The sequence below is a fragment of the Monopterus albus genome, unplaced genomic scaffold (assembly GCF_001952655.1).
Source record: "Monopterus albus unplaced genomic scaffold, M_albus_1.0 scaffold202.1, whole genome shotgun sequence".
NCBI lineage: Eukaryota > Metazoa > Chordata > Actinopteri > Synbranchiformes > Synbranchidae > Monopterus > Monopterus albus.
In genome coordinates, this window is record NW_018128082.1 from 1080307 (window position 1) to 1094111 (window position 13805).

General features: G+C 42.7%; 1 protein-coding gene across 1 annotated transcript; it reads right to left on the reverse strand.

The window, feature by feature from the left end:
* Positions 1-2230: 2230 nt before the first annotated feature.
* Positions 2231-9689, reverse strand: znf512 (zinc finger protein 512). The gene is made up of 12 exons (XM_020618199.1): positions 9344-9689; positions 8997-9086; positions 8794-8898; positions 8506-8630; positions 8119-8205; positions 7863-7961; positions 7608-7775; positions 7068-7265; positions 6791-6892; positions 6368-6430; positions 5841-5939; positions 2231-5696 (listed from the first exon to the last, which is right to left on the reverse strand). The coding sequence occupies exons 1-12, from the start codon at positions 9588-9590 to the stop codon at positions 5016-5018; spliced, it is 2064 nt and encodes a 687-aa protein (XP_020473855.1). The 5' UTR covers positions 9591-9689; the 3' UTR covers positions 2231-5015.
* Between the last annotated feature and the right edge of the window lie 4116 nt (positions 9690-13805).

The window sequence follows — 13805 nt, forward strand, 5'->3', positions numbered from 1 at the left end:
GTGGGAAGCACAAGCCAAGCTGTGTCCAAATTAAACAATAATTCCAGTTAATTTGAATCTGGCATAGTGCTAATGAAAAGGTAGTGGAGAAAGCTATAGGAAGAAAACAGTAAATAAAAGGTCAGATTCCTCTGCTTCAGCCTGTTCTATTTTACCTTAGACAGGCTAGTCTTACCACTGATGTGAGGGCTGAACTGCATTGAAGTGCCAGGGTAACAACCTCAAGTTTGTATGATAAATGGTCTTATACTTGTATGGCGTTTTTCTCTGTATTGCAGCATTCTCAAAGTGCTTTCACACTATTTACACTCCCAGGAACTCGCACGTTCACACACCGGTGACACCATCAGAAGCAAGTGGGGGTTCAGCATCTTGCTCTAGGACACTTGGACTGGAGAAGGCAGGAATAGAGGCTCTAGGACACTTGGACTGGAGAAGGCGGGAATAGAGTCGCCAACCTTCTGGTTGGGGGACGGCCTGCTCTACCTCCTGAGTCACATGGAGGGGGTGCAGATATGAAGACGTGACTAAACACACCTGACAGGTGAGGACCACTGCTGCAGGAGGGACGAGGTGTGCAGGTCAAGCAAACAGAGCGATCAATCTGTGGACAGACAGAATCTAGGAAATATAAACTATTTACTATAATAAACCAGCACTAAAATCAAGAAAGACGGACTCCTTTTCTACTCAGATCTGTCCAGTAAATATATATAATTATTAGACTTTAATGTGTGTTAGTAATGAATATGCATATATATCTATATATCTATATATATATTTATCTTTATGTTGTACATTTTCTGTATGAATGATGAGGATGGGGCACAAAGCATCAGAGGTTTGTCGTTATTGTTCATTAACTCACATAGCTCCTTTACTTTAAGGTTACTAACACAACTTCCACTGGATGAAACTCTTTAAAAACAACCACTTCACTTCAAGAGGTCAAGACCAAAACGCTTGTTTTTATGTTCACTAAGTACCTGAATACACAGAACCTGCAGGGGTTGATGGGTTTATGATAAAAAATAAAGCCCAAATCATTTAAAGAGAACTTCTGCTTTCTGAATTTCAAAAATATCTGATGTAAATCCTGAGTCCTCCCTACTGAAATCTGGACTTCCTTCAGGCCACCACTGATTAAATTCAGATACATAATGCAGCTAATTCTGTCACTACAGCAGCTGACAACACCACTGTTGGCAATGAAATACAAAAAACAGAACAAAAAGGGCTGTGCTCCAGCATTAAGATAAATAAATGCTACTTTAAATAAAGTAACAGTAGGAAGACAAGGTGTAAAGCACTGTTAACAAAATATCCACACCTTCATAGTTTTATTGTAGTGAAAACAATGTCTGAGCCTTACTCATTAATCCAATGAAATATGGCATTTGAGTCATTAAATGAGCTGACATTTGGGAGGATAAAACCAAATGTGGCCAGGGACCAAGGGCGCTTTGTGAGACACTCTTAATGCTGAGCAATGCTTTCCTTTGTGCCCTCGAACAGTTCAAAGTGCGTGCAGGGTTGTATAGATTTGGTCACAAGCATAGGTGGACGTGGGAAGTACTTCAACAGCAGCAGGACATTCTGAAGCCTGTTCCTGAAAGCTTTCACATTATGAAATGAACGGGTTGTGAGATGAACAGCAGGAAAAAATAAACAAAAAATAATTTGCTGCAGAAAATCAGATTCAGTTTTTACACATTCCTCTCATCTACTTCATTTCTGGGAAATTACTGGATAGCAGAACCTTTTTGGGTTAGTGTGATTGATTGGGTTGAGGCTGACCTGGTTATAACCCATAAACATACACTCACTGGCCAGTTTATTAGGTACGTCTATTGTAATACAACTGTTCACTACAACCGATTGACCATAAAATTATACATTTTACCACCGAGGTCATAATTAGTGACGGTGTTATACTAGACTGCACTATAATAAGAGGTGATTCTAATAAGCACTGCCTGAGGTGGTCAGTAATACTTCTAGTAATTATTAAGTAGTGCAGGATATTTAGCATGACCAGCAACATCCACAGTGGATAAACAAAGAAAAAGGCACCACCGTGCCAAATTCCAACGTTGTCAAAATGAACTCAGTAAATGAAGCAACAAGTAGCTATAGGCATCACGATAAAGACAAAAGTAATGGAACAGTGACACAGAGTAACTTCGACTCTTGAACTCTCGTAATGGAACAGTGACACAGAGTAACTTGGACTCTTGAACTCTCAACAGTCCATCCCGGGTAAATGAAAGGTAAAACTAAAATATAACAAAAAGCTCACTGTGGTCCAAGCACCTACATAATTTGGAAATCAAAGCTCAACTGAGAAGCCAAGAGAACGGCTATATACATCCAGTATAAACTACTGGTTTAATGTACATCTCTTGACAAATGGATTTCTCCAGCCTTGAAGGACCACTTTCATCAGTGGATTAAATCCAGAACAAACACTGGACGTGGATGTGTTATGACAGCTGGATACGGCGCCGCCACTCAGACGTTCTCAACCACTTTTTCCCAGTGGCCACTTGCAACTCTGCAACAAAAAAGTCCCCCCAAGCCCAAAAAGCATTTTCCATAGACCACAAGAATAAGATACATCTGTAAAACTATCTTATCACTCTTTGTATTATGAAATCTTTTTTGGCGTGCACGCCCAGTGAGCCACTTTTACTGGGAAGAATGGGCCCCATTTTGTGACCCAGTATTCGACTCCCTGGTTCCTTGGTTCTAACACTGTAGGTGCTTGGACCCAAAACAAAGGCGTTTTCAGGCTTAACACTAGACTTCAAGTAAAGATGACAGATATCAGCAAGTGGGAATGAATAAAAAGAGCAATGCCTGTTCTCCACGTTCAACGATATAAAAGCACGCCCTTTGAAACGCTTCCCATGTATGAGGATGTTTTCCATCTCTAAAAACACAGGCTGTTCTTCCAAAAGACAGCTGATGGGCAGCAATGAAAGGTAAAGCACTTTAAACAGAAGCAGAAATATTTTTTCATAGTTTGTTATAAAGAGATTCACAGATTAAAGGGTTAATTTTTTTCTGACCAATCCTGTCTTGACAGAAGTCCACTAAAAAGGGGAAACCAATAACCAAATTAGTCATAAATGCAAAAAAAAAAGTTGTAAAAAAAATATGCAAAATAGTGTTTAAACATTTTACAAATGACTAACAACCATCCATAACATACATCCCTTTAGTGGATTCAAAATGCAGACTACATAAACATTAGCTACTGGTTAAATATTCTGTGAGACTGGCCAAACAGGTCTGTCTCTGAAGAATCAACAGAGAAGACAAACATCTTCCTCCATGTAAGAAGCTTGTTAGCTTTCCTCCAGCACCTGTCACCTGTGTTACAGTCTGTGTGCAGAGGATGCTGCGGTTCTGTTCATCAGCCATCTCCCAGTCTGACCACTTGCCTGCACCAACATCGATGCTCAGTCACCACAGGTTCGTTCATGTCATCATACGTGCGCTGACATTCTAATTAATTGGCCAGTGTTTTGTGATTAGCCACTAAGAATTATTGTATTTCTGTCCCTGCCCACTGATTTTAGATTTATTCACTTCACAATTGTCCTACTTGGAATGTTTTGATTAAAAAGCACTGAGGTCCATCCTTAACATGGAAAGAGCATGTTGACAAAAACATCTTGATTAAAGGTCTACTGACTAGCTTTTCCAGAGCTTTCAGTCTTTCTGAGTTTGCAAAGCTGTCATGTGAGGGTTGCTCATTTATTATCAAGTGTCAACGACACAGTGACAACAGAGTAAACTCCATCTGCTGAGGAAGACCAATGTGGTTAAAAGCTTGGGAAAAAGCTACTAAGTGGACCTTTAGTTAAAATGTTTTATTTGTGTATCAGTGGAAACCAGTCCATTGCTGAATTCCTCGCTGGCCCAGGGAAAAGTTCCTCCACAACAAGTAAACTGATTTTCTTTCCTTCCAAGATTTAGACAGAAGTTTCATACCACTGAGTGGAAAGGACAGGGCTAGATCAGGGAATTATTTGATTAGCTTAGCTTGCTTAGCAGTACAATGTACAAACCTACCCCCTACCAACACCTCTAACTAATTAACAAAGAGCGGTATTGATCTTCTCAATTCACTTTCAGAAACAACGTGTTGAACCATGTTTATGAACCTTTTTGCCTTTCACATGTGACTTGCTTGTTTAAAACACCTGTACCTGCACGGAGCCACGGCACAGATGCAAACAGATCCTCTTATGTAACCACAGTTGCCTTCAGACTTGCTTCAAGAACAGCAGCCCGATGTCAGTCATGGACCGCTGTCAATATATGGCTTTAAACCGAATCTAGTCAAAATCTCACTAATCAACGTATGGTACAGGAAGGAAATCCAAGCCAGGGAATTTGACCAGAAAACTGATATTTCAGACCATATTTAGCCCCAAAAAGGTCAATCAGTTGTAATTAAAAGTGACGACAGAAGTATGAAGTAACATAAATCATACTTAAGAGGCATGAAATGTTTTCAGACAAGTGTAATCAAATACTATACTGTAGCATCCTCTCTGGAGGTTGGAGTACCTTTCAACCTTTAGGGTAAACATGACAGACGTGAAGTGTTTATCAAACTCTTTAAAAGAATAAGACGTTTAAAGTCAGTGAAAAGAACCCATTACAGACACACAGATGAACGGCAGAACGACATTTCTCAGGGCTATACACTGACAACCATTTCAGAACAGAGAAACAGCCCCTAAACCAGAAGTGTACGACTCATATCCGCACGACTATGTGAGGTTTTCTTAGCTTTGTCAGAACATCAGGAGCTGCCTTCTTACCTTTGTGTCTTGTGGAAAAACAAAATCTTTGTTTTCTTCTATGTGACACTGTCACAACTAATGATGTGTGGACGGACCCCGACAGGCTCCGTTTCTGCCTCTCGGCTCTGGTGCATGAGTACAGATGACGAGTGTTAAGAAAAGTGTCACTTTAATGGTCCTTTAAGTGTTCCTCTGTCACTTCCCGGCCTCAGGGTGGGGCTCCATGATGCCCGGCCTTTTCAGATTCCACTGGTCGATCTGTCTCTGCCTGTCCTGCTGCTCCACCTCTGATTCGCTGCATGAGCTGCCAGTATTACTGTTGCTGCTGCTGCTACCACTAGCGCTGCCAAAAGCAAAGCAGTCCTTCTGCTTCCCATCAGCCTTTCCTCTCTCTGCTCCTCTCTCCCCCTTTTCTCTCCTTTTAACCTCCACCAGCCCACTGCCGTCCGCTCCAGGTTTCTCAGCATCACCCGTTCCCATCTCGATCGGGGTCTGCTCTGATCCTGGCATGTCTCCTCTCTGGTCCATATCCACCCACAGTGGCCCCACAGGAGGCTCCAGAGGGGTGTAGTGGAGCACTGGCTGCTGGAGCTGGGTGTCCACCTGTGGAGGGAGGTGCTGGTGCTCTGGGTGGAGGAGCTGGGTTTGGTGCTGGAGATGATGCAGAGGCTGCAGAGGGTGCTGCAGGGGCTGGTGCTGGAGCTGATGCTGTTGTTGATGGGGGTGGTGGTGGTGGTGATGCTGCTGATGCAGGAGGTGGTGATGATGATACTGATCCACACTCTGCTTGTTTGTATTATGGGCAAACGCCTTGGGCTGATTTTTGAGGAATTTCTCAAACTTCTTGGAGGCCTTTTTGTTCGTCACAAACCAGTCCTGTGAAGGCAGCGGGAGACAAAACACAAGATCGGACAACATTAGGAGGGCAACTCTTCAAAGACCATGCTGTGAACATCTGATTTAGTAATCCAGACAGACAGGGACAAGGTGACAGACACCTCTGGAGATGTATGTCATTACCTGTGAATGGACAGAGTTGATGTGGTATTTCACTCCACTCTCAGAGTTAAACTCTTTATTGCAGATCAGACATCTGTATTTTCCAGCCTCAAAGTCACCCTGAAATGGGATCAGAGACATAAAATGATTATCAGGACCTGGAACATACATAGCTGTTCACTGCATGAACACTGGGGTCATAGGAATGGACATTATGATTTTACTGATTATTTGGAAATAATCTCTGGGAAGATGCTGCAAAATGGGCGATTGATCTGACATATGCAGAAAGAGCAGCAACCTGCATTAATACTAAGAAGCTTTCACAACACATCCCCAGGTATCAGAGGAACCATAGGAGCCCACCTGAGGACCTACATGGCAGTCAATGTAGATCCAAGTTTCTGATTAAAAAAAGAGTCCAACATACCTTAGGAATCTGTTTCTCTTCCACAATCGCATTATGCACAGTGTCTGTACATTCAATGGACTTTGCACGTGCAGTAATATTAAATCTGCAACAGAGGACCAATAAAAAGGAGACGTACCCTTGTGCAGAGTCCTAGATGAGCCTTTAGCCCAGACACGCTGGTGTAGGTGCAGCAGCAGCCCTGGGGAGGGCAGAGACGAGGTTATCCCAACAACCCAACAAATGGAAGACAACTGAGGCCAAAGGAACCTCACAAACAGAAATATCCCCAACTCCAAATATGGAGGACTTCTTTTGAAATAATAAATGGCAAAAAAACCCAATAGATAGATAATTTAATGTTCTAAAAATATCAAAAGAACACACAATAATAATATATACACTCTGGATGGCAGGGCCTATTTTGTATTTTATACACAGAATATCATATAATCAATATTATGCAATACAATAAGCATGATCCACTAACCAACCTGTGTACACAGCACTGAGAAAAGTAAATTATTAATGTACACAATCTGAAATGACAGGTGTTTCCTACCTGGTTGGGACACTGGACCTTCCTCTGCAGCTTCACCTCATTCTTCCACTTTCTCAGCACCTCCTGACTGAAGGCAGGGAGGCCTGGCCGAGCGTATTTCAACTAAGAAGGGCAGCATGCACAACCAGTGCAGAGCAGGTTAACGGAAGTGTACAAGTCAATCTAGACATATGTGTATTGATGGTATACTTGTATATATGGTACCACATTATTTATGTTGGTGCATTTAACAAAACTACCCTCCAAATATCTCCACATAAACTGAAACTCCTCTTGCCTTTTTGTCATCCGGCACCAGGTCCGACTGAAACTTCCTCTTGGGCCAGTCTTTGGGCAGTTCATTGTTGGCAATCTCAGCCAGGTGGAAGTTCGCCACCTGGGCCGAGGCGCGCTGCACCCTGCCGCTGGCCGTCCTCTCTGGGTTGGCCTCCCTCTGGGCCTTCAGGGCCTCATCTTCCTCAGTCTTCTGCGGTGTCTGGGTAACAGGAGGGGAGAGAGAATCAAAAGGATTAGCTTCATCAGGTTCATTATGGCCTTGAGATGTTAAAAATACAACAGAGCAGCATTAATCTGGTTTTAGTCAGGAATAATCTAAGATTTAAAAATATGTTTTACTGCTAAAGACTACATAAACCATAAATAATCACATTTAATCCAGTGAAACCCAGCTAACATCATTTCATTGTTTGTCCTATAATATACATATTGACTTGTGTATAAAATTTGCTACTGTACATAAATTAAATCTGGCTAAAACTGACTGATCAGTTTGACTGAATCTCCTGAACCAACAGACTGAATATGACACCTGACTCACGGGTGCATGCTCTGATTTCAGATGGTACTCCAGACCAGCCTTGGACTTGTACGTTTTCCCACAGTGAGAGCAATTCAACAGCATCTTCTCCAGCTCCGACTCCTCCTTTCCACACTTCTTCATGTGGTACACGTAGCCCATGATGCTGGTGAAGGCGGCGCTACAGCCCTGGACAGAAGAAAAGAAAGCACGAGAAGAACATTTCACCACTGGACCCTCAATGTTTCATCTTCTCTTACTGTATCTCACTGTTACCTCTTTGGAGCATTTTAATTTGCCCAGTCTCTTCAGGATTTTACGCAGTTTGTCTTTGATGGCACGGTCATCGAGGTCCTCTGCATTGTCTGCTGAAGGCTTGAAAGAGAAAAGCCAGTGCCAAAATCAGAGTCCTGCACCCTGAACTAACCTTCAGACATGTACAGTATGATACATAACACAGCAACAACAACAAAAACTCCACAAATGCCATGAAAGATAATCATATGGTTGTAACAATCAGCACCATTCCTACCAGGTGGCTGTGGTCAGCCATGATGTGATACTTCATCCCTGTTGAGGACTTCAGCTGTTTCCCACAGTGTTGACAGGTAAAGGGTTGCTGCAAACAACAGACTTAACTTACATTTGGTACAATCAACACACTTTAAACCAAGAAACTATAGCAGAGAGACATGTCATTACATAGCAACTCCTGGGAGAAGAATCTTGAAAATGGAAATTAATAACCCTAATATAGGCAGGTAGTATGAAAGGTAACCTCAGAGGTGCCTGTCTTCTTAAAGCAACAGCAGATTGTGTATTCAGCATTTACTATACTCTACCTCACAGTATGAGTAAGGCCTTCATGAGACAATATACAGTACCTAAAAGGCTGTATGCTTTAAATGCTCAGACTCACCAGTCTGCAGTTCTCCATGTGTTTCTTCAGCCCCTCCACAGTCTTCCTGCTCACACTTTTACATTTTGGACAGGTGACTCTGCCTTTGGCCACAATCTGGAGCTGCCACCGCTCCTCTTGACTTCCTGGTGGATACCGACACACAAAGACATTACTGACTTAAACACAGCAGCAACATCTCAGAAGGTGGAGGAGCCAATCTAAAGTCTTTATATAATCTGACATGACGTCCAAGTCCATGGCATATCAGCTAAAATTTAAAGCTAAGTGATCAACAGCTGCTCGCACCTGGAGGGTAGGTAGGCGGCTCCTTCTTGGTGGAGACGACTGGAGGTTTCTGCCCCTCGCTGGGCGGGGCTGTCGACGCCTCTCCAACAATGGCTGCATCTGAACCTGAAACATTTAAATTCAGATGAATAAGACGCATGCCAGCCTTGGATGAGGGGATCTCAGGACATGTGATGTGTGTTTGAACCCATCAGGTAACTCACAAGAGTCTCTGCCATCTGGCGGCTGCTGGAAGTTATTAGCAGGAGGGCTTCGCTCCATTTCCACTCTCTGGACTTTCTTCATGTTCAAGTCTATAAAATGACACATGCAGAACAAAATCAATCTACAAAACCCCACAGCCAAAAAATAGCTAAGGACAGTCGGTATCTCACTTTACTGTTTCTAAAAACATATTTTCTCTATTATGCTGCTATTATTATTTAAGCCTGATTTCCTTTGAGCATTTACTATTAAAAATCCACCAAAAGCACCATCGCTCGCTGGAGCTTCTGTTCACTCAGGCCACTTTGTCATATTTTATTACGTGGTACTGTGTATGAATGCGCACCAGGTCTCCAGACAAGTCCTCGATCTCTGCTTGTGTTGCTCCAGGTTTGGTCTTGGCTTTGGCCAGTGCCCCATCCTTGCTCTGGCCCTGAGGAGGCCCGGTCTCTTTCTGGATATCTGCCTGCATTCCAGACCTGATCCTGGCCCCGGTCTCTCCCTGCTGCCCAGCACTGCTCAGGACCTCGATCCCGGACCGCATCCAGGCCTGGTCCGGGCCGCTTTGGGCTCTTCCCCTGCCTGTTATCCATGTCTGGTCTTGACTGGAGTGTCCCGCTCTGTCTCTGCCAGAGTTCCAGACCTGCTCCTGGTCTCTGCCAGGGGCCCAGGCGTCATGACCTCGGTCCCTGCTGGAGTTCCAGCTCTGGTCCTGAGGCTGGGACTGCTGCCTGCCGGCCTCCGGGCCTTGGGGCCACACATCCTTAGACACCAGTCTCGGAGGTAGCCTTGCTGTGGGCGGGGCCATGGACCCAGGGTCTGCCCCATTGGCCAGGCCACCTGATGACATCACTGAGCAGCTGGTGGTTGAGTAATCTACTGTTCCTATGGAAACACTTTGGAGCTCCTCGTACCTGATAAAAATTAAAAATTTGACATTTGTATTTTTAGAAACGATAATGAAAAACATATTATTCTAGTGTAGCAACACACTTTAGTATAGTGTTTAACACTAATTTTGGATTCAATACTGTTAATCCAACCATGTATAATTCATAATGCTGTAGTTTAACCACTTTGCACTTCATATCTGAATCACACCACACACACTGTGCACATCATGGTGAACGTCAGGTGACCCTCAGTGTCCTACGTGGTCTGCTATTTGTAGTTCTCAGGGGTTAAACTAGCAGTATTTTGTTAGTTGTATCTGCTACATGCCAGGTTTAAATGTTCAGTAACAACTAATCTATTTAAAATATAGACTGCATATGGAATCTGGTTTAATTTGGTGATGAGTAGATTTCAACTCACATTAAACTTGTGATGAATGCAGCAGGTATAAACAGCTCCAGGGATACAAAAGGTGTCAAAAAGTGCCTTGTGTCACATTTTAAGCTAATAGCATGCATCTATAAGACCAATATTTAGAAAGAACTGTGTATTTTTAACTATGTGCATTTGCTTAGCAATGATTTAAATACAACAGACACTGTAGAGAGAAGACATCTGTCATGCAGTTTATTGTGCAAACACACAATACACAAAACAGGTGGCTCAGTCTCTTACCGCTTTCTTCCATAATTCCTTTTCATCTTTAGAGCATCAGGGTCTTGAGACTCGTCATTCTAAAACATTCAAGTACAGAACTGTGAAGCAGAGATCCAGTCGTGTGCATGAAGTTAACAGATTCTCTGTATTAGAACGTGGAAATGGACATCCACACTCGGGCATTTTTAATCAGCAGCATTTTCCCGATCACCGCTGGATAGTTTGCAACAATAAAACGTCATAGTGTAAACAAAAAACAGGACAAATGTTCTGTGCACATGTTCATTCTGACCTTAGGGTATCCAGCTGAACTCGGTTCACAGGGGCTTTCTGGCATTCGTTGGACAACTATAGGAGAAGTGTAATTTAACTGGATTCAAAATCAGAACGTACACAGTAAGTGGTGAAATTATTCATCAACCGAACATGATGTAAATAATTTACCTGGACATGACACTCCACTCTTAGGTTGTGACTGAACAGACTTTCTTTTCCTTGGCACATACAGGGGTGACATATCCCCTCCAACATGGGCAGGGTCCATTGTAGAAGCACCAACTCCCAGGAGAAGTCACCACTGAAAACACAGAGGACACTGTGAACCAAGCCATACAAACAGGTTAAGTACACACAAAGTATTCCTGTGGTGCTTTTCTAACTTCAAATTTATGTTTAACTTGCTCATAATGAGATCAAATAGTTTTCATTGCAAGTGTTTTCATGATTAAAAAGTGGTGTTAAGCAAGCTGAAAGAAAATCACTGTGAAACAAACTTAGCTCCACTTCTGCATTTTTGATTTCTTAACCTGCTTTAGAAAAAAGCAAAGATTTTGAGTTTTCCCATCCCAAAATCTGGCCAGTATTCACCAGGTATAAACATAGCTCTTAGCTGAATGCACAGACTCACCAGTCTGCAGTTCTCCATGTGTTTCTTCAGCCCCTCCACAGTCTTCCTGCTCACACCTGTTCATGTATTTATATTGATGAGTTTCAAGTAACTACTGACAGACCTACTGCACAAATAGATTTAATTTAATGTTGTGTCTTCACTGCCTCCATGAGGAAACAATGATTTTTAATGGTTATAATCCAAAACTGAAAAGAAAAACAGTACAAAAGACTGCAAAATGTGATTTCCATGTGACAACATGAAGGATTAATATCTGAGTCTGTTGTTGCAGACTCTTTCCAAAACAGTCCTTTAAAGAACCAAAACCTGGTTCTACTAACACGTAGCTGACACCCGAGCTCCATTTCCTGCCCCTGCAGCGCCCGTTATGTTTACACTGTCCTGAGCTTCCATCGTGCATGACATTTGCACGGTGTTTGTATGTGCATGTGTCCCTTGCATGTCACGCTGAAGGCCACTCACTGCCTGCTGGTTCAAATAAAGACAGGAAACGTCCACCTGTTCAAATATAAAGTGTGTTATGTTTGTGGTTCACACCGGTGATGCCCTAAAACCAGCCTTTCCAGGTCTGAGGCAAAAGGGCTCCAAAGCACCACCATCATTGTCTGTGTGGATTAAAAAACACATAACATTTGTCTTTTGGCGACGACGGGCAGGAAAGCACATCCGAAAGCTGCAGAACAAGCGCTGTTAGCAAGCTAACGGACCGCTTTTCTCCAAGCAGAGACACCATAACATGACTTGTTTGCCTTTCATTGTTTCTTAACGGAGGAAGAAATGCGAGAGAGCCTACCGTCCTACAGCTCTCTCCCTCTGCAAGGACGGTTAGCCTCCATGTCTTCGAGCCTGGCCTCCTCTGTGCCTTTCCCCTGGCAGTGATACCAACAGGAAAGCTAACATGAAGGAAGAGCCTGAGCCGAGTGCTAAAAGCTATTCAGACAAACCTAAGCTTGGACAGTATCTAAATAGGAACCAGTAAGTTACACCGCTGTAATTCAAAACACTGTACTTGTGTGTCGCTCCGAGAAACGCCCTCCTGCTGGAGAGAACAAATAACCTGCAACTGCTGCTGCCTTCACGTGCCGTCGGAAAAAAAATACAATGGCAGACAAGTAGCCTACTATTATCTTACAAATATTCTTGAAAGGAAAATAATATTGCAACTACCTCGATAAAATATGAGCATGGATACCATACGATATTTAAATAGATCAAATAGAGGAGCGGCTGTCTCTAAATGTCAGTAATCTCAGTTATTAAATTTAAAAAAACTTCAGGGTTTCCATATATTGCATTTTGTTAATGTAATGATTCATTTCACAGTCGGCCTTAATGTAATCTACCATCTAGTCCTCATAAGACCGGATGTGCACACTGTGGCATGGCCAGACTAACTGGTAGGGAGGACCTGGGTAACAATGAGTCACTGTTCCAGTGCATTCACACCATAGACTATATATAAAGATTGAGAACACATCACCATGATGTGCCGCCACTTCCTACCACTTTGTGCAAAAGTGAAGCCAAAATATCATGAGTTCAGGGGCTGCCATCTTGCATTTGTGATGCATTTTGCAACCCATTTTTTTGCAATAGAGAGAAGTTGTATGACGTATTAAAGCAGCGATCAAAGCTGTCAAATCTTCAGAAATACATCCCTTTACAGGGGGCTCATAATACGGATTATACAGAATCGTATAGGTCTCTAGTTTTAAGTACTCTATTTTTATTCCTACTTATCCCATTCCACAACGAGCAGTCCTTTGTCTGTCTGTATTGTTTACTGCCTGTCTATACTGCTTATTTTGCATTGCTTTCACTGTTTGTTGCTTGTTAATACTGCTTATTTTGTTATATTACACAGCCTTATGCTGGTTTACTGTTTACTTGCCCATTGCATGGGAATATGTACGTACACATTGAGAGCCGGTGTACCAGATTCAAATTCCTCGTGTGTCTGACACACCTGGCCGATAAAGCTGATTCTGATTCTTTATATGTCATCTTATTAAAAGAATATTAACAGATTTTTTTTTTTACTTTGGCTCATGTCCCATCTGCTAACATGGTGGGGGCTGGGTTTATGCAACCAACCACCAGGAGGTGATCAATTTGTTGTGGCTTCACTTCTGGGAACTGTCATGTTGACCATTTTCATATACAGTCTATGGTTCACACATCTGAAGGCAGGGGGAGGCACTGCCTTGTTAATTTTCTGATAAAAAGCAACCAGTTGCTCTGAACCCTGAAATAAGCTGCACAGGCTAGAGCTGCACAAAGGAAGTGTGATCAGAGGTTTGTTATTGTGGCTCTGCTCTACAATAGATCAGTGGTCCCCAACCCCCGG